The sequence below is a fragment of the Pan paniscus genome, chromosome 14 (assembly GCF_029289425.2).
Source record: "Pan paniscus chromosome 14, NHGRI_mPanPan1-v2.0_pri, whole genome shotgun sequence".
Classification (NCBI taxonomy): Eukaryota; Metazoa; Chordata; class Mammalia; order Primates; family Hominidae; genus Pan; species Pan paniscus.
The window spans coordinates 53,586,811-53,609,384 of NC_073263.2; the positions used below are offsets into that span (position 1 = coordinate 53,586,811).

At 41.3% G+C, this 22,574-nt stretch overlaps 1 protein-coding gene and 1 long non-coding RNA gene across 6 annotated transcripts in view; both read right to left on the reverse strand.

The window, feature by feature from the left end:
- NEK3 (NIMA related kinase 3) overlaps positions 1-5,814 on the reverse strand; it is a 28,205-nt gene extending 22,391 nt beyond the window's left edge. For 3 of the 5 annotated variants that reach the window (XR_008620638.2, XM_008962078.4, XM_014347436.4), the window contains exon 1: positions 1,113-2,531. Coding sequence is in view for 3 of the 5 variants with exons in the window: in XM_008962078.4 (XP_008960326.1) it covers positions 1,113-1,292 (180 nt within the window). In the remaining 2 variants the exon portion in view is untranslated. Of the gene's footprint in view, positions 1-1,112; positions 2,532-4,579 lie in introns of those variants that run through there. The other 2 variants (XM_003809787.4, XM_063595776.1) reach the window with 2 other exon arrangements.
- Positions 5,815-7,075: 1,261 nt separating this feature from the next.
- On the reverse strand, positions 7,076-20,664 carry LOC100973356 (uncharacterized). Its single transcript, XR_004665932.3, has 3 exons — positions 16,190-20,664; positions 15,023-15,135; positions 7,076-14,338 (listed from the first exon to the last, which is right to left on the reverse strand). It is a non-coding gene; the product is annotated as an uncharacterized LOC100973356 (long non-coding RNA).
- Between the last annotated feature and the right edge of the window lie 1,910 nt (positions 20,665-22,574).

A 22,574-nucleotide genomic window follows, 5' to 3' on the forward strand; every position in this document is an offset into this window, starting at 1 on the left:
TTTAAAAAAGAAAGAAAAGAAATTGCCATTGATTGTGTAGTAACACAAGGGTTCTCGGACCAGCAGCATCAGCACCAACTGGGAACTTGTTAAAAATGCAAATTCACAAGCCCACCTGGACCTACTCAATCGGAAGCCTGGGGGTGGAGCATAGCAATCCACGTTTTAACAAGCCCTCCAGATGATTATGATGCTCACTCAAGTTTGAAAATCACTGAATGAAGTCAAGAATACAGTGGGAAAAAAATACCTAGCACTCTGAGAACTTTATTAGAATGTATTTTTTAAAAATTGATCCAAAATATTATGACATAGTCTTCATGTAATGAATTCTTTCATAGGACAACTATGATACATAGTAATGGTCTACAAGGAAATAAAACCTATAAACTGATCCACAGAGTAGGTTTACTGGTACCAAAGGTTAGCATTTGTTCTTCACTGTATTTTTATGATCCTTTTTCATTAATACTGCACCTGAGTTGCTCTGGCAAAGATTTCCTGCACCATTAGGTATACAAAAGTGGTAGTTATTACCAATTATTTGCTGAAATAAAATTAGCAGTAATCACCACCAAAACTTTTACTGTTTTTCTCCCATTGTTAATTACAATATCCTAAGAACCACATATAATGTATCGAGCCCTCGTAAAGCTAACGAATAAACCAATTACATCTTTTGCGTGAAGGAGAAATTCCATGTTAAAACTCAAAAACTTATTATTTATTTTTTGAGACAGAGTCTTATTTTGTCACCAAGGTTGGAGTGCAGTGGCACAATCTCAGCTTACTGCAACCTCTGCCTCCCAGGTTAGGGTGATTCTCCTGCCTCTGCCTCCTGAATAGCTGGGACTACAGGTGCACGCCACCACACTTGTCTAATTTTTTTTTTATTATTTTTACTAGAGACGGGTTTTCCCCATGTTGGCCAGGCTGGCCTCAAACTCCTGACCTCAGGCTGGTCTCAAACTCCTGACCTCAGGTGACCTACCCGCCCCACCTCCCAAAGTGCTGGGATTACAGGTGTGAGCCACTGTGCCTGGCCAAAAACTTATTCTTTTATATAAATTGCATGTATACTTTCAAAGTGAGCTAATTTCTTTAGTAGTGACCTTGGGAAGCCTTATTTCTTTCATGGCAAACATCTGATTACTGCTTTCATGCTGAACCAAAAGAGCTCTGCCGAAGGAGCCCTCCCCAATCATTCTCAGGACCATGTAGTCATCCATGCTGGGGCATCCACACAGCTGGGCTCCACTCACGCAGTCACCATGGGCTCTCCCAAACTGCATTCAAAAGCAGAAACATTTGAGAATTAAATGTACTTTCAAAAAGCAAAAATTAATTCAAAGTAACTCTCATAACCATGATAAGAGAAAAGCAATTATTCCTTTTGAAGAGGATCAGTGTATGCTACCCCAAAATATGCCACTTTCATGTAAGAATTGTTTTGAGCTGAAACCAATTTGCTCTTTGCCCTCCCTTTTTTGTATAAATGCAGGGCATAAATTTTCCTATGTACAGGTAATAAATATCCATTTGTAAATGTGTCTTCCTTTCCAGTACCAGGAAGAGGAGAGCAACTCTTACCAATGGGGAAGGCACCAACTTGAGTCCACATAACAAACCTTACTGAATAACCCTTATCTTATGTTAGCTTCCGCCATATATTTACCTTCCTACAATTTACCCAAGAAGCATTCCCCTACTTTTGTCTAGTTACTTCTCTACAATTTATCACTCTTTGTTAAAATGGCATATGAGCCCCCTGGTCTAACCACTTCTTTACATTTATGCATAAACCTTTTTTCCTGTTAATCTATCTTTCATCAGTTTACTTTGCAGGGCCCAGCTACTGAACCTAACAGGGTAGAGAAAAAATGTTTTTCCTCCCCTATACTACATTCAACAGGTAGACACTGAGCACCAACTCTGAGTCAGATGTTATAATCTGAAAAATCTCTCATAGTCCCTGCCAACGTGGACATCCCATGCAGAGATAACCATAAACCTCAACAAATGTAGGCTATTTAAGCTGAAGCCTGAAGGATGAATGAAACTTGGCTAGACAAAGAGGAGGAAAAGAGTAATCAAGGAAGAGGAAATTGCATATTTAAGAGCTAAAGAAATTACATTCAGTTCAAGAAATTGAAAGAAGAATGTAACAAGCTGCTGAAGCATTTTAACCAAGAAGGCAATATAATCATATTTGCATATTAGAAAAAACATTCACTCAGATTGCAGATTAAATGGACCAGTGGAGGAGGGGCAGGAAGGCCAGCTCAGAGACACAGGCCAGTTAGAAGGCTCCAACAATAGAAAAGGCAGGAAAATAATGAAATGGAATAGAGTGGAGGCAATGGGGTCAGAAAAAATGGGAAGGAAAGATGTAAGAACAGTTGACAGGATTTGTGGTGGCAGATTTATGGGGGGCAAGCAGAGAAGCGGGCAAGGTTGACTCCCAAGTTTCTGGCATGAACCAGATGGTTTCTTGGCACTCCCTGAGAGAGGAAAGGCACAATGGTTGTGTGTGTGGTTTTTTGTTTGTGTGATTTTTCTGGAAGTGGGAGTGTTGCAGGGGTTGGGCAAAACATATTGATAGAAGACAGACATGTGTTTCATTTTGGACATGCCGAACTGGAGGTTCCTGGGAGTCAAGAGAGATGTTAAACACACAGTTGGAGTCCTTGACTTCACTCTCCCATCTATATTTCCAGGATGAAGCAGCTAGTGGGACTGCTTAGCACATAAGAGAAAATGGATAAAACGTTCCTAACACTTTGCCTGGTACATACAAGGTCCTGAATAACTGGCAGCTATTATGATTATTAAAACCTTAGAAAAGTGATGCATTCTTTTTCATTGCAGGAAAAACACTGTAATGAATTTACTTGATTTTTCAAAAAGCTTACAGTGTTTGTTTTTTATTTTGAGACGGAGTCTCGCTCCTGTTGCCCAGGCTGGAGTGCAATGGTGCGATCTCGGCTCACCGCAACCTCCACCTCCCAGGTTCAAGTGATTCTCCTGCCTCAGCCTCCCGAGTAGCTGGGATTACAGGCATGCGCCACCACGCCCGGCTAATTTTGTATTTTTAGTAGAGACGCGGTTTCTCCATGTTGGTCAGGCTGGGCTCGAACTCCCGACCTCAGATGATCCGCCCGCCTCGGCCTCCCAAAGTGCTGGGATTACAGGCGTGAGCCACCCCGTCCGGCCCTAGTGTTCGTTTTTTAATTACACCACAAAGAATTATAAGGCAGAGAGAGCATGACAGGCGAAGCAAAAATCAAACTAAAACCTCTACTATAGTGACCTGTAAAAATTCCAGTTTGTATTCCTGTTTATCACAGAATTACCAGGAAATCCTAGAAATAATTTCTTCATATAACCAAATCACTCATACACATTGTCTTCGAAACAATGTTTTTCCTAGATCGATGAGGTCTTTTGAGTGTATACAGATGTGAAAGAAACAAGTCCTTTACTACTATTCTAACACTTGGTATTACACGGTTTAACATGGAAGCCAAGTTTCCCCATGATCTTATTCTTCGTTTCTTCGGGGCTTTATTCTATGCAGTGGAGAGTAACTGAAAATTAAGAGCAACCAGACTTCTTAGCTGAAAACCACATTTGATATTTTCTGCCCACATTTGCCTGTTACTCAATATTACACCCATATGATCATTACAAGACCTGAATACACTCTGGACATGGCAAAAGTATATCGGCCCCTTCGCATGCCTGCAACAATACTTTTAAAAACCTAATAAAGTGATTTGCAAATACCCAGAAGTGGGATCACCAGTGAGATACGGGCTAAGTTCAGAAAGGTCCCTGAAACCACCTTTACAGATGTATAAATAATGCGAGAAATCTAACATGACTGACTCCATCTTGCTTCTAACCTCACGGGCTAAGTTTTCACCGTGTTGTCGTTTTCTTATTCTAGCACAGAGGCTAGGATAACTGGGAGAGGGATTTCGTGTAAACTTCAAGACAAGGGAAACTGACCCCACCCCCTTCGTGGGAACCAACGAAGCCGCCCCGAGTTTCAGACGCTCTTGTGATTTCATCCCCAGCGGGTCAATTGTTTCAGTTCCCCAGCCCCCCGACGCCAAAATGCCCTTTAAAACCCTCGCCCCCGAATTCTCGGGGAGACAGGTCTGAGACCCTGTTCTGGTTTGGCCAGCCCTGCGCTTATTAACTTCTTTTTTGCTGCAACAGCGGTTCTCACTGGTTCTTTCCGGGCAGCGAGCGAGAAGAATGCGTTGAGCCGGGGCCGGCGCCCGCGGGGCAACTGCACCGCGGGGGAGCCCAGTCGCCCCGCTCACCCGTGAGGGCCCTTTCTCCTGGAAAAGCCGCTCCGCCCTGCTGACCCCCACGGCACCGCGCGCCCAGACCCCAAGGCGGCGAGGGACTTGCGGGTTTGCGGCGAGCGGTCCAGACCGCGGGGCGGAAGTGAGGGGCGCGGCCGCGCACCCGGAGCGCGTCTACCCCCCGCTCCCACTCGGCTCCGCGCCGCGACCACGCGCCGCGCTCCTCGTTCTTGAGGCAGCCCGCCAGGGCGGGGACCACTCACCCGCTTCCCCGGCGACCCTAGTCCACTCCTTGGCCTGGCAACCGGCGGCTTCCGCGGGGCGGGCCCGGCGGGTCGTCTCTCGGGTTGCGGGTGAAGGAAGCCGCCTGGGTCTGGCGGGAGGCACTGTTCTCGGAGTAGCCGGGCCTACGAAGAGCACGTTTTAAAGCTGTTGTTCCACGTTGCAGTGGAACAGTGCTATTAACATTGAGGGAAATTGTCCCCCACTAACTGAGTTCTGTCTGCAGGTTAAGTGAAAGCCTATGTAGATAAATTTCACGGGCACAGCACTCAGTGCTAGCTAGAACTTACTAGCTATGTGACCTTGGGCAATTGTGGAAGGCGGGATAATGCTTCCGCCTCAGGATGTCCACATCCTACTCCCTGGAACCTGTGCGTTTGTTCTCTTGCTTGGCAGAGGGGGTTAAGATTGCAGATGGAATTAAGGTTGCTAATCAGCGGACTTTAAAATAAGGAGACGATCTTGGAGTGTGTGGTTGGGTAATTACAAAGTAATTACAAGGGTTCTCTAAAGTGGAAGGGGCCCAAAAAGAAGGTCAGAATCAGAAAGCTATTTGAAGGTAGAGGAAGGGGCAACAGCCAAGGAATGCAGCTGGCCTCAAGAAGCTGGAAGAGGAGCAGGCACAATGTCTCATGTTTGCAATCCCAGTGCTTTGGAAGGCAGAGGCAGGAGAGGAACACTCTAGCCCAGGAGTTCGAGATCAGCCTGGGCAACATAGTGAGACACTCGTCTCTACGAAAAATTAACTAGACATAGCGACGGGCACTGTGGTCCCAGCTGCTCGGGGGGCTGGGGCAGGAGGATCACTAGAGCTGGAGAGGGCTCATGATCCCACCACTGCAGTCCAGCTTTGGTGACAGAGCAAGAACCTGTCTCCAAAAAAATGAATAAATAAATAAATAAATAAAGGAGGAGGTGGGAGGTGGAAAAGGAGGAGAAGCTAGAAAAGGAGGGGGAAAAAAAAAAAACAAAAAACAAATTGTTCCCCAGAGCTTCCAGAAGTAACAGTCCAGCTGACCCCTTGATTTGTTTTTTTTGTTTTGTTTTGTTTTTGTTTTTTGAAACAGGGTCTTGCTATGTTGCCAGGACTGGTTTTGAGCTCCCGGGCTCAGCGATCCGCCCACCTCAGCCTCCTGAGTGGCTGGGATTACAGGAAAACCACCATGCACGCTGACGCCTTGATTTTAACCCAGTGAGCTGTATTTCTGAACTTCAGAACTGTAAGGTAATAAATTCGTGTCGTTTTAGCCACTTAGGTTGTCACAGTTTGTTACAGAAGCCTTAGGAAATTAATACAGCAGAGTAACTAAATCCCTCTGTATAAAAGTATAGAACCTGCCTCATAGGATTACTGTGAACAACATCTGGTTACCCTTTACTTGTAAGCGCTGAACATGTTCATTATAACGTGTCAACCAGAGTCAGAGAGACCGAAATCCAAGTAAAGAAGTTTATTGGCAGTCTGAGAATTGCAGTTCAAGGAACACAGATTCCAGAAGCATTTGAATTGTGTCCTGACCAGCTATTTTTGGGTAGGGTTTTTAAAGGAAGTAAGAAGTCAATTCTCACTAGTTCATCCATAACCTTCGTAACCCACTATTTTGATTGAAGATAAAGCGTTAATCATGACAGTTCATTGGTTTCTAGGCAAAAGTCCTTGATTCAGGGGTTTGAGAAAAGTTCAGTCCTCAGCATAAAGTCCTTTTCATAATGGCAGCAATTTTGTCTGCAACATCAGCAAGTACATTCTGCAGTCAGGCAGTTGTAAAATGGCATTCAGGAACAAAATGGCTTTGCTCCGGCCAGCTCCAATTGCCTTCCTTCCACAATGTCAAAGTTAATGTACAACTATTCTGTAGTGTGGTGATAAGAGAAGGGAAATGCTACAAATCAACATTTGCAACATCTGCACTGCTTTCTTTGTACTCTATACAAAGACTAGTTTCAATTAAAAACAAACAAGGCCAGGCACGGTGGCTCAGGCCTGTAATCCCAGCACTTTGGGAGGCCGAGGTAGGCAGATCACCTGAGGTCAGGAGTTCGTGACCAGCCTGGCCTACATGGTGAAACTGTCTCTACTAAAAATACAAAAATTAGCCGGGCATGGTGGCTGGCGCCTGTAACCCCAACTACTCGGGAGGCTGAGGCATAAGAATCATTTGAACCTGGGAGGCGGAGGCTGCAGTGAACCAAGATCGTGCCACTGCACTCCAGCCTGGGCGATAGAGCAAAACTCTGTCTAAAAAAAAAAAAAATACTACCCATACCTGTACTCAGAATGCTGCTCTTGAGAACTGAGCAAAAGACAGATTTCTATCAGATTAAATTTGTGACAGCATCAGGGGAGAACATGACAAAGGTGCTTAATGCTTTTCTTTCCCACCCAATGTTGGCAGTCATGAAAGGGATTCTTTCCCTTGTTCCATCGGTGTATTAGTTTGCCAGAGCTGCTGTAACAAAGTCCCACAAGCTGAATGAATGGTTTAATCAAATTTATTATCTCATACTTCTGGAGGCTAGAGGTCCAAAATAAAGGTGTTGACAGTGTTGGTTTCTTCTGAGGGCTGGAAGGAAAAGATCTGTTCCAGGCTTCTGTACTTGACTTGTAGATGGCCTTCTTCTCCCTCACATTGCCTTTCCTTTATGTGTACTGTCTCTGAGTCTAAATTTCCCCTTGTATAAGGACACCAGTCATATCAGATTGAGGGACCATCCTACCCCAGTGTGGCCTCATCTTAACTAATTACATCTGCAACAACCCTATTTCCAAATAAGATCACATTCTGAGGTACTGCACATTAGGACTCCAGCGTATATTTTGCGGGGGATGCAATTCAACCTGTAACTCAGTAAGAATAGACTGGTGAGGGTGGGGAGAGGGGATGATGAGAGAAGGTCTGGCCCCCTTTTTATGCAGCTGTTGCCAAGCTGTGGATACCCAGCCAGGAGAGCTTCTGGATATATCCAGAAATAATAAAACGCCACTTCTGAGATGACTGGGAGTTTTCACTCTGTATTAACTGCTTTGTAGTCTACAGTTATATAGACTTTCTTATACTTTTTAACTTCGGTTTGGTTTAAGAGCCACAAGATGACTCACCGAATATATTTCCAGGCATTAAAATAGATGATCTCTGACCCTCACCAGGATTGTTACGTTTGGTTTTTGTTTTGTCAAAGGGGAAAAAAAAAGTTGAGTAGAGGAAGACCTAGAACAAAAAGCAATTGTTCCTTGCTTTTTATCTCCCCAACTTCAGTCCCACTTCCAAAGGGCAACCACTTTGACCTTTGTGGTTTTAAATTCTCCTGATGATCTTCAACTGTATGAATAGGATTAAGCTGCTATTTTGTGACACTATTGACTCTTGCAAGGACTGATAAAAAGTCAGCTTAATTCACCCCCCCAAGGTGCACATGGTAGTTAACACTACGGTTTAGTCCTATTGTTCACTTTAGTAACTTTAATATCCTTAAACTTTTGTTTTTAGTTCTATTAAATACAGACAGCGCCTCTTGGTTCTCCATTTCATGATAGGAAGAACTCTTACTTCCCTTGAACTCCCCACCTCTGCTTCTACCTCCAAATTTCTTATTTTTTAGAAATGAGGCCTCCCTCTGTTGCCCAGGCTGGAGTACCTCTGGTGCAATCATAGCTCATTGCAGCCTCAAACCTCTGTACCTCCAAACTTTTCAAAGCTGTACTCTCTTAGATTTCCACAACTGATAGCATGTATATTCCCTTCTGTAACTAAGTCTTCTTTTTTTTTTTTTTTGAGATGGAGTCTCGCTCCGTTGCCAGGCTGGAGTGCAGTGGCGCCATCTCAGCTCACTGCAACCTCTGCCTCCGGGGTGCAAGTGATTCTCCTGCCTCAGCCTCCCACGTAGCTGGGACTGCAGGCGCGCACCACCACGCCCAGATAATTTTTGTATTTTTAATAGAGACGGGGTTTTACCATGTTGGCCAGGATGGTCTTGACCTCTGCCTGCCTCAGCCTCCCAAAGTGCTGCGATTAGAGGCGTAAGCCACTACGCCCGGCCTAAGTCTTCTATAAGTTGGTTCTAATAGACAATAACCAATAAGCAGCATTAACATTATGAAAATGTTGGTCCACAGCAGAGCTAAGCAGTATGCTGGGCCTGATTTTCCTGTGTAATCACAATGTCTCAACCCTGTACTGTTCAGTTTCTCAAAATCATGGTTACTTTGTTGTTGTTGCTTTGCCTAGTACTTTTTTGTTGTTGAAAGAAATCTGTGCCATTTTACCCATTCTATTTTCTTGGAATATTTTTTTGAAAGCCCATTGATGACTCAGTTTAATTCATATTTGTATTGTGATTTTCTTGTAGAGTCTTTTAGGAAATATAATTTCTAGGTGCTTTTCTTATTTTCCTTTTCTTTGCCTGAAGTATATCTTCAAGTTCTTCCAACTGTATATTCCATGAAATACCTTTGTTTCCTGGATCCCCCGTTCTTGCTCAAATATGAACTGGTGGCTTAGTCACCCACAAAACTGACATTCTGAGTCACATCTGCAGCTGCCTGAATCCCATGGCTTCCTCAGGATACTCTGCTCTTTTACTGACGGAGTACCTGCTCTAATAACTCCTCCTTAAGAAAAGGTGTCTGGCAGGTAAGCTTTCTGAGTCTTTGTATGTGTAACAATGTCTTTATATTGCCCTCGCAAGTAATTTGACTGGGTAGAGGCGTCTCAAGTTGAAAATCATTTTCCCCCTGAACTTTCAAGCTATTATTCCACCATTTTTAGTGCAGCTGATGATCAATCTAATGCCAGCATGCCTTTTGTTTCTTGTAGAAGTTTGTGTTCCCCTGTTTCTGGAAAGCTTTTGAATAGCTGGTCATTTATTAAACAAATTTTATTGAGCTCCTACTCTATGGCAGCCACAAGGGCTAGGACCTAGGGACACAACGGTGAAGACTAGATTATTTCTAATGAAGTTTCCCACATATCCACCAAAGACAATGCTTGAGGCATCTTCCTTTTTCTCAGAGGCAGAGACCAAATTAGCTTAACTTTGAAATACAGAGATTTTATTTTTTTAATTTATTTTTTGAGACAGTCTTGCTCTGTCACCCAGGCTGGAGTGCAGTAGCACAGTCTTGGCTCACTGCAACTTCCGCCTCCCAGGTTCAAGCAATTCTCCTGCCTCAACCTCCCAAATAGCTGGGATTACAGGCACCAGCCACCAAGCCTGGCTGGTTTTTCTATTTTTAGTAGAGGCCGGGTTTCACCATGTTGGCCAGGCTGGTCTCAAACTCCTGACCTCCGGTGATCCGCCTGCATCGGCCTCCCAAAGTGCCGGGATTACAGGCGTGAGCCACCACACCCAGCCTAGAGATTTTATTCTTAGAGCTCCAGAAAAGTGGGCTAGGTAGATAGTGAACATGTTAGATGCTGGTGTTAGCTCACTGTGATATTAATTTAGATGTGTGATTATAATGAAGAAGAACACAATTTAACAGAAAATCTTTCTGTTCATCGTGTTTTCCTCTACTTTCCACCTTTCCCATATCTGTTTTGGTCTGACACTATAGGGTACATCACTGTGAAATCAAAAACAAGCAAGCATGTACCCTTTGTCCTCAAAGGCTGGCATGCAGGCCTATGAACTTGGAAAGACAACAAAGCTTTCTAGTATGATAAACAAAGAAAATGGAGATTAAAAAGTCTGGTTTCCTCTTCCTGGCATCAGCAAATACCAGCTGTCAGAGAGATCTGAGTAATCTACCCCTCCTATTCCTAAAAGGTAATTAATATTAAAACATTGCCAAAAGGAGGTATATTTAGATTTTCAATTAAAATGACACAAATGAAGTGGCAATGCAACAAATATGAGAGAAAAATAGAAAATTGCCGTATTTGCATTTGTGATGTTTTTCCCATCTAATTCCACTCTCTCCAGTGGTCCCTGAAACATCACCAGCAGGCTGACATCCTGATAAACTCTAAAAGGAAGGAAAACATAATCTAAAAGGCAGGGTGGGTGTGGCAGTTAGAGGTCACCACGAAAAAGGAAAGTGCAGCTACTCAAGGGATACAGAAAAGTCATTAGGGTCAAGGGTTGAAGCGAAGTACATAACATTGCAGACTGCCCATATGATAACTAATGACAGACTTCTAGTAAAGGAATAAAACCTTTAGGTTCTTTTGTTTAGCCCTTACTGCCAAACAAAGCAAGTTGTAAGACCAGTCCTAACATTTCATCAAGCAGCAGGAAGCTTCCTTCCATTGGGAAAAGCTAATAGAGGTGTCTCTCATACCTTCTTATTACAAAAAAAAAAAGGGCCAGCTTTCTCCTGATGTTTCTGCTATTAGAGAAGATTTGTAGGCTGGGCGTGGTGGCTCACACCTGTAATCCCAGCACTTTGGGAGGCCAAGGCAGGCAGATCGCTTGGGGTCAGGAGTTCAAGACCAGCCTGGCCAACATGGCGAAACTCCATTTCTACTAAAAATCCAAAAATTAGTCAGATGTGGTGGTGGGTGACTGTAATTCCAGCTACTCAGGAGGCTGAAGCACGAGAATTGCTTGAACCTGGAAGGCAGAGGTTGCAGTGAGCCAAGATTGTGCCACTGCACTCCAGCTTGAGTGACAGCGTGAGACCCTGTCTCAAAAAAAAAAAAAGACTTGTAAAGTTTGTGATGGCAGAGTGGAAAAAGCATATTTAGAATAATGTATCCATGCGTGTCCTAGCAAATCCTGTTACTCTCCCGGAACCTCAAATGTCTTGTCTGTGGCCAGGCATGGTGGGTCATGCTTGTAATCCCAGAATTTGGGAGGCCGAGGTGGGCAGATCACAAGGTCAGGATTTCGAGACCAGCCTGGCCAACACAGTGAAACCCTGTCTCTTCTAAAAATACAAAAATTAGCAGGGCATGATGGTGGGCGCATGTAATCCCAGCTACTTGGGAGGCTGAGGCAGAAGAATCACTTGAACCCGGGAGGCAGAGGTTGCAGTGAGCCAAGATCGTGCCACCGCACTCCAGCATGGACGACAGAGCTAGACTCCCTTGCACGGGAAAAAAAAAAAAAAAGTCTGTCAAGTGTAGAAGACTGAAAACGCAAACAAAAGCGATTCTAAATTTCTACAAAGGCTTATTTCCTCTATTTCCTTCTTTAACGCATGCTTCTAATTTAAAAAGCTTCGCTGTGCACTGTAACTGACGCCTGTAATCCCTACACTTTGGGAGGCCAAGGTGGGTGGATCATGAGGTCAGGAGCTCGAGACCATCCTGGACAATATGGTGAAACCCCATTTCTACTAAAAATACAAAAATTAGCCAGGCATGGTGGGCATGTGCCTGTAGTCCCAGCTACTCGGGAGGCTGAGGCAGAAGAATCTCTTGAACCCAGGAGGTGGAGGTTGCAGTGAGCTGAGATCATGCCACTGCACTCCAGCCTGGCGACAGAGCGAGACACAATCTCAAAAAAAAAAAGCTTAAACTGTAAAATTCTAAACTGTTCTCCCTGTTTTATATATACCTAAAGTTAATTAATGCATTTTCTGAACAACATAATAAAAGTTATGTTTAAGAACAACATACATGCACCAGTTCCCCCGCTGAGGTCTCTGCTGCCAGTTTGGTCCAGGAACACGTAATCAGCATCCTGGTCCCAGGTAGTGGCATGGTCAGTACCTACTGCCCATTTCCTCAGAAGACAATACTGTCCTTTCCAAAATGTTTACTATTTATTTGCTCAGAACAGATAGGTCTTCATTTGACTCACTCCCTGAACCACCAGCTTCTTACATTATCTCTTTAAAGCAGAATTCTTATAATTTTGTCGTCACCTGGACTCAACTCCCATCTGAAAGTTCTTGAATATCTGTGGTATCACCATTTCTAAGTAGCTCAGCAGTCTAATGGTCATAGTTAACTTAATCAGTCAAATATGAAATCTGTTTGATGCTGCCATTGTAGGAGTCAAATTCTTAATGTATTTATAACTTAATAAATTGCAATTCAGAGTTATGACACCAAGTTAACTTTGCTCCATCCCTTTTTAGTTGAGGTTCCAGATTTCTGCTTCAGGTTGGAAACTGCCAATGCAATGTTCAGAGCATGTCCTACTCAAAAGTCACATCTTAACTTTCATAGCCACATGACAGACCAAGCCACATTTGCTCTTGTTTACATTTTATTATCATTATTAGTAATAAACCAATAAAAACTGAATAACAAAGGAAAAAGCTCAAGATAAATAATTTCTTCCTTGTGAATTCAAACACATGCATACACACACATCCTCCTCTGTGTGTTACTTCCTCCTCACATTCTGTCCTACGGTACAAATAGTTACACAAAAGTCTACAAAATGCGAGTAGCAGACCCCAGCTGTGTAAAGCTCAGGCTGATTCTCAGTCTAGATCACCAGCTTCTCCACGCTAAGTGTACTTGTGGTTTCATCCTCTTCATTTGACCCAAAATATCCTGGGAGGTCCAGCATCCTCTGCTCAGCCTCAGTGAGGCCAAGTGACATATTGTCATAGAAGGCAAACTCAGGGTGAGTGGGGAAGCTTTGACACTTGTCTTTTCTACACTGAGAAGGGTTCAGAGGACTGACCCTCTGGTAGCTATCTTTGGGGAATGTGGGAGAAGACTACTTCCTTGAGATACTCTTGTGACTGGGGGACGGTCCCCGACGAGCTCTGTGGGGCTCTGTTCTCTCAATTCCTGCCACTAATCCTGCCTGGCGATCCCCAAGGTCTGGTTTCCTCAAAGGCTGCCCCATGGGCCTTAATAAAAATTTTAAATATACTCTCACACACACACTATATTCTAGAGAAGAACTATTGTATCAAAATCCTAGATTTGAATAACTTATTATTTTAAATAATCAGTAACTAAAACCAAGCAATCCATCACACAAAGAGGGGAAAAGGTAATATTCTGAGTTATAAATTTTTTACCCTGTCTGATAAAAATAGAAGCCTAAAAGTTTAAATTTTTCCTGGATTTAAATTTAAAGATAAATTTGTTTTTCAGTGAAATATCCTCAATAGCAATTTTACCAAAGAGGCCTCCTTCTGAAGGCCACCTCTGAAATAATTAGAGGATAAATGTCAATGGCATGATACTAAGATATTACTTGGCCAGGCGTGGTGGCTCACGCCTGTAATCCCAACACTTTGGGAGGCCAAGGCAGGTGGATCACGAGGTCAAGAGTTTGAGACAAGCCTGGCCAACATGGTGAAACCCCATCTCTACTAAAGATACAAAAAATTAGCCAGGCGTGGAAGTGCACGCCTGTAATCCTAGCTATTCAGCAGGCTGAGGCAGGAGAATCACTTGAACCCGGGAGGTAGAAGTTGCAGTGAGCCGAGATCATGCCATTGCACTCCAGCCTGGGCAACAGGGTGAGACTCCACCTCAAAAAATAAAAAAAAAAAGAAAAGAAAGATATTACTCAAGAAAAGAACTTAGGAGCCAGGTGCAGTGGCTCATGTCTATTATGCCAGTACTTTGGGAGGCCAAGGCAGTAGGATCACTTGAGGCCGGGAGTTCAGAGACCAGTCTGGGAAACGTAGCAAGACCTCGTCTCTACAAAAAAAGTGTTTAACAAATTAGCTCAGTATGGTGGCACATGCCTGTAGTCCCACCTACTCAGGAGGCAGAGGCAGAAGGATGGCTCGAGCCCTGGAATTCAAGGCTGCAGTGAACTAAGATGGTGCCATTGCACTCAAGGATGGGTGACAGAGCAAGACTCCATGCCGCCAGCCCCTAAAAAAAGAAAAAAAAAGAAAGGCATTTAGGCAGTTCTAAATAAAAACATCTTAGTATTTTCTATTGTTGAAAGAAAAATTTTATTTTAAGTATATGTTAGTAAGCCAAGAGACTTTCTAAAATACTGTTAACATCTAGTACAATTTTCAGTAAAATTCAATTTTAGAACTTGCTTCAGAAGGAATTTCACTTTAATTGTACATACTTGCTTATTCCAAAATATAATTATACAAAGGAATTAAAGAAGTTTCTTACTTAAAGAATAAAGTTACACTTAGAAACAAGATGGGATATAAAGCACACAGATATAGAGCTTTCATAGCATTAAATGCGGCCTATTCAGCTTGGTTGAAGGATAGGATGTTCTCTAGTCAGTTAAATACAGTAAATTCCAAATGATAAACAAAAAAGGAATGTGAAATCCTTCAGTTTCATCTATACCTTGCAGTTATTTCAATCATCACTATTTTAAAATATGTTAAGTATAGATCTCCTATCACATACTATGGCTAACAAAGTAATAGAACTATAACTTTGTATTTAAAATTGAATCATATCTCTGCTATAAAATGTATAAATATAGAATTTTACTACTTATAAAGCTTACAATGAACTCATTCAACAAATTAAACATCTACCATTTACAGTCCAAGCTCAACAAAAAGAGTAGCTATTGAATACCCTTTTCTCAGCATAGCAGTGGAATTATTTGGATTGAGTTCACAAGACTTCTTTGTGTTGGCAACAGCAACTACGTAGAAACAGATGGGTTTTTCGTCAGTTATTTACAGATCCTAGCAAATACACAAAGAATATGAATCAGTTTTAGATTTCTAAGTTTTTGAGTTGATAGAAACAACAAATGGTTTTAAATTAGGAAAAGCTAATCCAAGACAGAATTCAAATAAATAATACTCTTGTACCTTCCTTTTGGCTTAACATTTAGCTTCATTCTTAAAGCTCTTCAGTCAATGAATAAAGCTGTGTCACAAAATTCATCTCCTTTTCTCATTAGCATAATCTATATAATTTGGCCGGGTGCAGTGGCTCACACCTGTAATCCCAGCATTTTGGGAGACCGAGGAGGGTGGATCACCTGTGGTCAGGAGTTTGAGACCAGCCTGGCCAACATGGTGAAACCCCGTCTCTGCTAAAAATACAAAATTAGCCAGGCATGGTGGCATGTGCCTGTGGTCCCAGCTACCTGGGAGGCTGAGGCAGGAGAATCCCTTGAACCTGGGAGGCGAAGGCTGCAGTGAGCTGAGATCAAGCCACTGCACTCCAGCCTAGGCAACAAGAGCGAAACTCCGTCTAAAAAAAAAAAGATATTCAGTTTTTCCCTATCCAGATTCTTCATCAGAATAACTTTTTAAAGTTACACAATACAGAAATACATTACTTTTTAATATAGATAGGGTCTTGCTATGTTGTCCAGGCTGGACTCGAACTCTTGGGCTCATGTGATCCTCCAGCTTTGGTCTCCCAAAGTGCTGGGATTACAGGCATGAGCCACCATGCCTGGCCACATTCATTTTTATAAAAGATACAAAGAAGAGCATTTCATTTTAATACTCTGTCAAATAGTAAATATGATACTATTCTTTATCAGCCTACCCTATGAATGAAATCTATATACATTCTCCACCCACTGAAGGAAAATGAGACATCCATAAAATTTAAATAGGTGTTGCTCAACATGTCTGTCACACTTGAGATACTGTACCTTGTATGAAAGACCAATTTAAAAATCCTCAAAGACAACCTTTATTTTATTTGACTAATTTGTCATGGGTAAAATGTATAAGTAACTTATTAAAAAGGGACAATATACTTTGGAAGAAAAATTACCACAGTAATTCCCAAGAAGAATGTGACAATAAGCTCTTTGACAATAATATTGTGCATCATCTGGTTTCTGTTTCAAAGCCTTAGTCAGCTCCTACAAAAACAAACATGTGGAGTGTAACAGTTTGTAAAAAGCCATGAAATTCTAATTAAAACAATTTTTAATCAAATAACTTATTATCAGGAACTATTTGGAGGAAAGATAACAGGGATGTAATCTTGGAGTTTTTCCTCATAAGAAAATCTCCCCTTCTCCTGCCCCTCCTCCCAAAAGTAGACAATCTAACATAGTATCTCTGTACTGTAAAGCATTTCGTTCCTGGCCTATAGAACTCAATAAATGGTCATAATTATCATCTCACATATTCTGAAGAGTTTAACTGATATACATTGACCATTACAGATTTTCTCCTTCTAATTTGGAGAAGATTCAAACTCCATATAGAATTTGAGATTCCTAGAAAATGTGAAGCTGTCCAAAAAAAAAAAAGACTAAAAGTTAAATCTAGAGCTCAGGGAGGTTAAGACAATCAATACATACACCATCAAGCTTACCTGGCCCTCTCTTATCCTCTATCAATAGCACACAACTCTAATAAAATGCAATTAAACATTCTGTTCAAAGCCCAGATACAATCTCATAGATGGCTATAGCAACTGATCAAGAGTTAACATTAGAGAGATTAAGACTTTTTACCCTGTGCAGTCACAACATATAGGTGTGGTAGCTGGAAAAATAATGATGTAAGAGATTACACAATTAGGGAGATCAAGGGCAAGTACAGGAACACTTTTATTTTCTGCCAACTGCCTACAAACTCTGGGGATTTGGTAGTTTTCTTAAATGGTAAAATTATTTCAATAGCCGCATGTGTCACTGACTTAGCTTTAACCTAGTTTAATTCTCACAAAGCAATGAATACAGATACCCCTCAACTCACATGGGGTTACAGTCAATCAACAGAAAGTGTGGCTCAAACTAAGAGAGCAAAGAAGCTATAAGATGCTACTTCAAGGGCCTCACTTTGTACCTTGCAGGCTGTTACAAGGAATTTGGACCTTAGGTGTGATAGAAACCCATGGAAAGTTCATTGTTAGTAGGAGAGAGACATGGTCCAATTTACTTTTTAAAAATGTCATTCTGGTTGCTGTATGGTGAATACATTATAACAAATCAGCACTGGAAACAGAGACTTCTTAGGAAACTACTACATTAAATCTAGGCTAGAAAAGGCTGTTAGCCACAGAGGTGATGAAGAGAAATACAATGAGCTGGAATATATTAGAACCAGCAAGACTTGCTAATGGGTGAACATGTGGGATAAGAGAAACTGAAGATCACTCCATGGTTTGGGGCTTATTTAGATCTCTACCTGGCATGCAGTAAGCAGTCAATGGATGATTTTTCTCCTTGCAGACTTTTTTCAACCTTTTCCCCAATCTCTACTTTGACTGCATCTCCTTTGCCACAAAATATAAAAATATTTGCCTCTCTAGTCTTAATCTTCTCAAAGCCACTAGTAACCCCTTATCAAATCCAACTGATTCCTATCTGACTTGATCTCTCTGTGGCCCCTGACAATAATAACCAGGACTTTCAGCTTACCATTCTGTTGCCTCTTAAAAACTAATGTTTTCTGGGCTGGGGGCAGTGGCTCACGCCTATAATCCCAGCATTTTGGGAGGCCGAGGCAGGTGGATCACCTGAGGTCAGGAGTTCGAGACTAGCCTGGCCAACATGGTGAAACTCTATGTCTCTACTAAAAATACAAAAATTAATCAGACATGGTGGTGGGGTGGAACCAAAGAATTCACATCAGCTGGGTGCAATGGCTCACGCCTGTAATCCCAGCACTTTGGGAGGCCAAGAAGGGGTGGATCCCTTGAGCCCAGGAGTTGGAGACCAGACTGGGCAACATGGGGAAAACCTACAAAAAATACAAAAACCAATTAGCCAGGCATGGTGCAGGCCTGTGGTCCCAGCAACTCGGGAGGGTGAGGTGAGAGGACTGCTTGGACCCTGGGAGGTGGTAGTTGCAGTGAGCCATGATTGTGCCACTGCACTCCAGACTGGGTGACAGAGCAAGACACTATCCCCCAAAAAAAGAGTAACATTAACTCTGAAATAGCTGGCCTAGGAACCCAGTTTGATGGAGGAATCTGAATGCTAAGCTAAGGATTTTGGAGTTTACCCTACAGGTAGCAAGAAAGGCATTGAGGGTTTCCATATATGAACATTATGTATTCCCAAGGGATATTTTTACTTGATTTTTTTGAGACAGAGTCAAAAAGAGAAGAGAACAGAAAAAACGAGAGAAAAATACAGGAAGGCCAGTATAGAACTGTTAACAATTCAGGAGCTGGCAAGCAAAGACACACTCAGAGCACTTCTCTTTGCTTCCTTGCCCTCTGAACTGTTCAATAAATAGTGAAGAACACAAAGCTAACTGCAGTATTTGTTTCAGACCTGCTGCTGCTCTCCAATTTAAAAGCAATACAGGAACATTAAATTTGTCACAGCTGAAATTGGTAAAGGCAGACCTCTACAGGTGCTTCTTGACTTACAATGGGTTTATTGGGAGGGGAAGATATCGTAAGTCAAAATGTCTTTAATACACCTAACCTACTGAGCATCAGAGCTTAGACTAGCCTACCTTAAATGTACTCAGAACACTTACATTAACCTACATTTGGGCAAAATCATCTAACACAAATTCTTTTTTATTATAAAGGATTGAATAGCTCATGAATTTATGGGAACAATGTCCTAAACATGAAAAACAGGATAGCTTTATGGGGACTCAAAGTTCGCTTTCTACTGAATGTGCATCGCCTTTGCAACTATCATAAAGTCAAAAAATTCTAAGTCAAACCATCCTAAGCCCCGGACCGTCTGCATGTGAAGTGCTCCCTAAGGGGCACTATGCCAGATACCATGCCTAAGTGTTTTCCAACTTTCTGTACCACATTCAAAAGGAGCATCTTCATAAAGATGTTACTGACATTGTGGAAAATATTAGTCTTTCTTTTGCAGCTGACAGGATTTTTAAAAGAAGCTCTAAACCACAAGCATATTCCAGCAGCTGTTTGTTCTTCCTAGTATGAGTTACTTCCTCCCTCTGCCACCGTCGCTTGTATTCTAGTTTGAGGAAATATTAAGCAGCACAGTAAGTCAGTCTGTTTTCAGAAATTGCTTAGTCCTGGAATTAATATATTTTATAAAACAGGTTTGCTTTAGCTCCTTAAGATTTGGTTACTTAGAATAAAATCTTCCCAGTTTAACAGACAACTTGCATACATGTATAAATACATGAACTTTAAAAGCACCTTTAGGATTAAGAGGGTTTTGTTACCTGTATTTACAGAATTTAAAGCTGATTACCTCAGCAAGTTTTAGAGCAATTTTAAGAATAGTAATAAGAATCTTAAGATAACACATTCTTTAGAACCAAGAACTTTAGAACCAAATGTGTAAATGGTTAAATGAAGGATGTTTTAACAACATGGTCTCAACTGTGGAGGTATCATCATCTTTCAAAGCTACCTGCAAAAAAGGGACAATGTCCTCACTGGCTAGTGAAAATTAGAAAAATTTAAGGAATTCTCAGCAAATTTCTTATCTTTTAAAATACCCATGGTCATCCCTTAAGAGGGTAAATGCACCTGTCATTAATAAGTAAGTGAGTTCATAAGCAATACTACCTCCAGGATTTTTAATTTCTTGGCAGGGATAATAGTGACATTAAAAGCAAGCTTATACGTTCCTATTAATAAGGAGCAGTAGATTTATTCAAAACCAATTTCTGCTTCAAAACACTTCCAAGCATATAAAAAATGCCATCCTTAAAAGAAGGATTTCCTATTTGATTGTCTCAGTTTATTATAATATGGATGGGTTTTGCATTCTAGATAACATGCCCTTTGTTTGCTGTTTTTGTATAGGAATTATCTCGGAATCTGATAATGCTGGGACTCTACTGATGGCTAGGTACTGCATATCTTCGTTATGTGCCCATTTCCATTCATTCCTTAAAATATTATGAAACACTGTTACAAACAAAATATAATGTATAATTATAATATAGCTAACATATAGCATAATATATACAACATATAATAACATAAAAGCATGATGAAATGACCACCTGTGAACCTGCCGTCCAACTTGAGGAACAGAATGATAGTACTGTCGAAGCCCCCGGGTGTCCCTACTCAATTACCCTGCCTTCCTGAAATGTTGATCATTTTCTCTATAGTTTTATCACCTTTAGAGCTAAGAAAGTATATTCAAAATTTGGTTTTTGAATTTTATAAAATTCTCTTATATTGCATGCATTCTGCTACAACTTACTGTCTTTAGGACACTGTGAAGATATCTACACAGTGTTTTGAAATTCATCTAAGTATCTACACTCTAAAAGTGAATATCTGGCAGAAATAATCTCAGTCAATGAATTTTATAAACCCCTGAAATTAACACTTACCTGCTTCATTGTTAATTGGGAACTCCCAGTTTCCCCTCTTTAATCCACTGGATCAGCTCTTCAAACCCATTCTGAAGGGATGTTCATTTTCTGTGGCTTACTTAGCAAATTCCACATCCCAAAGTGAAGGTGATGTGTCTGTATAAGGCATTTTAAATAAGAACAAGTCAGTGTAAACATCTTTTTAAAAAATGTTATAACCAATTCTGAATTGTGTATTTTTCATACCTTGACACTCATAATTACAGTATATAATAGAAAGTTGTATCACTGAGATTTAACTGCAACAAAAATTATGTTAAAGACTATAACTAGGCTCACGCCTGTAATCCCAGCACTTTGGGAGGCCAAGGAGGGGAGATCACCTAAGGTCAGGAGTTCAATACCAGCCTGACCAACATGGTGAAACCCCATCTCTACTAAAAATACAAAAAATTAGCTGGGTACGGTGGTGCATGCCTATAATCATAGCTACTTGGGAGGCTGAGGCAGGAGAACTGCTTGAACCCCGGAGGTGGAGGTTGCAGTGAGCCAAGATTAGGCCACTGCACTCCGGCCTGAGTGAAAGACCAAGACTCCATCTCAAAAAAAAAAAATAAATAAATAAATAAATAAAGACTAACTACAATAATGGCAAGCTTAACTTTGCTTTTACAACAATGCCAGGTAATCACTGCCCCTTCTACTGGAAAAAAAAATTAAATTTGTATTTTGTTTAAAGGTATTTTTATGAATACAAATTTTTTATACAATATGTGACTTTGATTTTTAAAATATAGGCTTATTTTTACTCTATCAAAATTAGTCACTAATGTACTACTGTTAACAACCAAAGAAGTTAGATCAACAGAATAACAAAACTGCTAATGAACACTGAGTACTTCCTCTGTGCTTAAATGTTTTTTATGCATTAGTACATTTAATCCTCACAACCAACCCTATGAGTTGGCTAATTACCACCATCATATTACAAGTTTCAATAACTTTTTTACTTTTGAAATTTCAGATCATCTTTTGAGAATGAGCTTTATTCCCACCAGTTACTGCTGCTGGGAACGTAAGATGGTACAAACATCTTGGAACACAGCTTGATGGCTTCTTAAAAAGTTAAAAATACATCTATTATTCATCATAGCTATTTCATTCCTGGATATTTACCCAAGAGATAGTACATGTCCACACAAAGACTTGTACACGAAAGTTCACGGCAGCTTTCTTTGTAATAGCCAAATGTGGGTTGTAATTTGGGAAACAATCCAAATGTCCACTAACAGGTGAATAGGTACAAAAATGTAATACATCGGCCAGGTGCGGTGGCTCGCAGCTGTAATCCCAGCACTTTGGGAGGCCAAGGCAGGCGGATCATGAGGTCAGGAGTTCAAGAACAGTCTGGCCAACATGGTGAAACCCCATCTCTACTAGAAATACAAAAATTAGATGGGCATGGTGGTGTGTGCCTGTAAGCCCAGCTATTCGGGAGGCTGAGGCAGGAGAAATGCTTCAACCAGGACCCAGGAGGTGGAGGTTGCAGTGAGCCGAGATCACGCCACTGCACTCCAGCCTGAGCTACAGAGCGAGACTCCGTCTCAAAAAAAAAAAAAAAAAAAGTAATACAGCCATACAACTGTATACTATTCAGTAATAAAAATGCATTACTAGTACATGGAACAAAATGGATGAATCTCAAATCATTAGCTGAGTGAAACAAGCCAGATGCAAAAGAGTACATACTGTGTGATTTCATTTATGTACAATTCTAAGAGATGCAACCTAATCTATTTTAACAGAAAGCAGATCAAAGGTTGCCTGCATTGTGTGTGTGTGTGTGTGTGTGTGTGTGTGTGTGTGTGTTTGTGTGGCAAAAGGACATAAGGAAACTTTTAAGGGTCATGAAAATGTTCAGA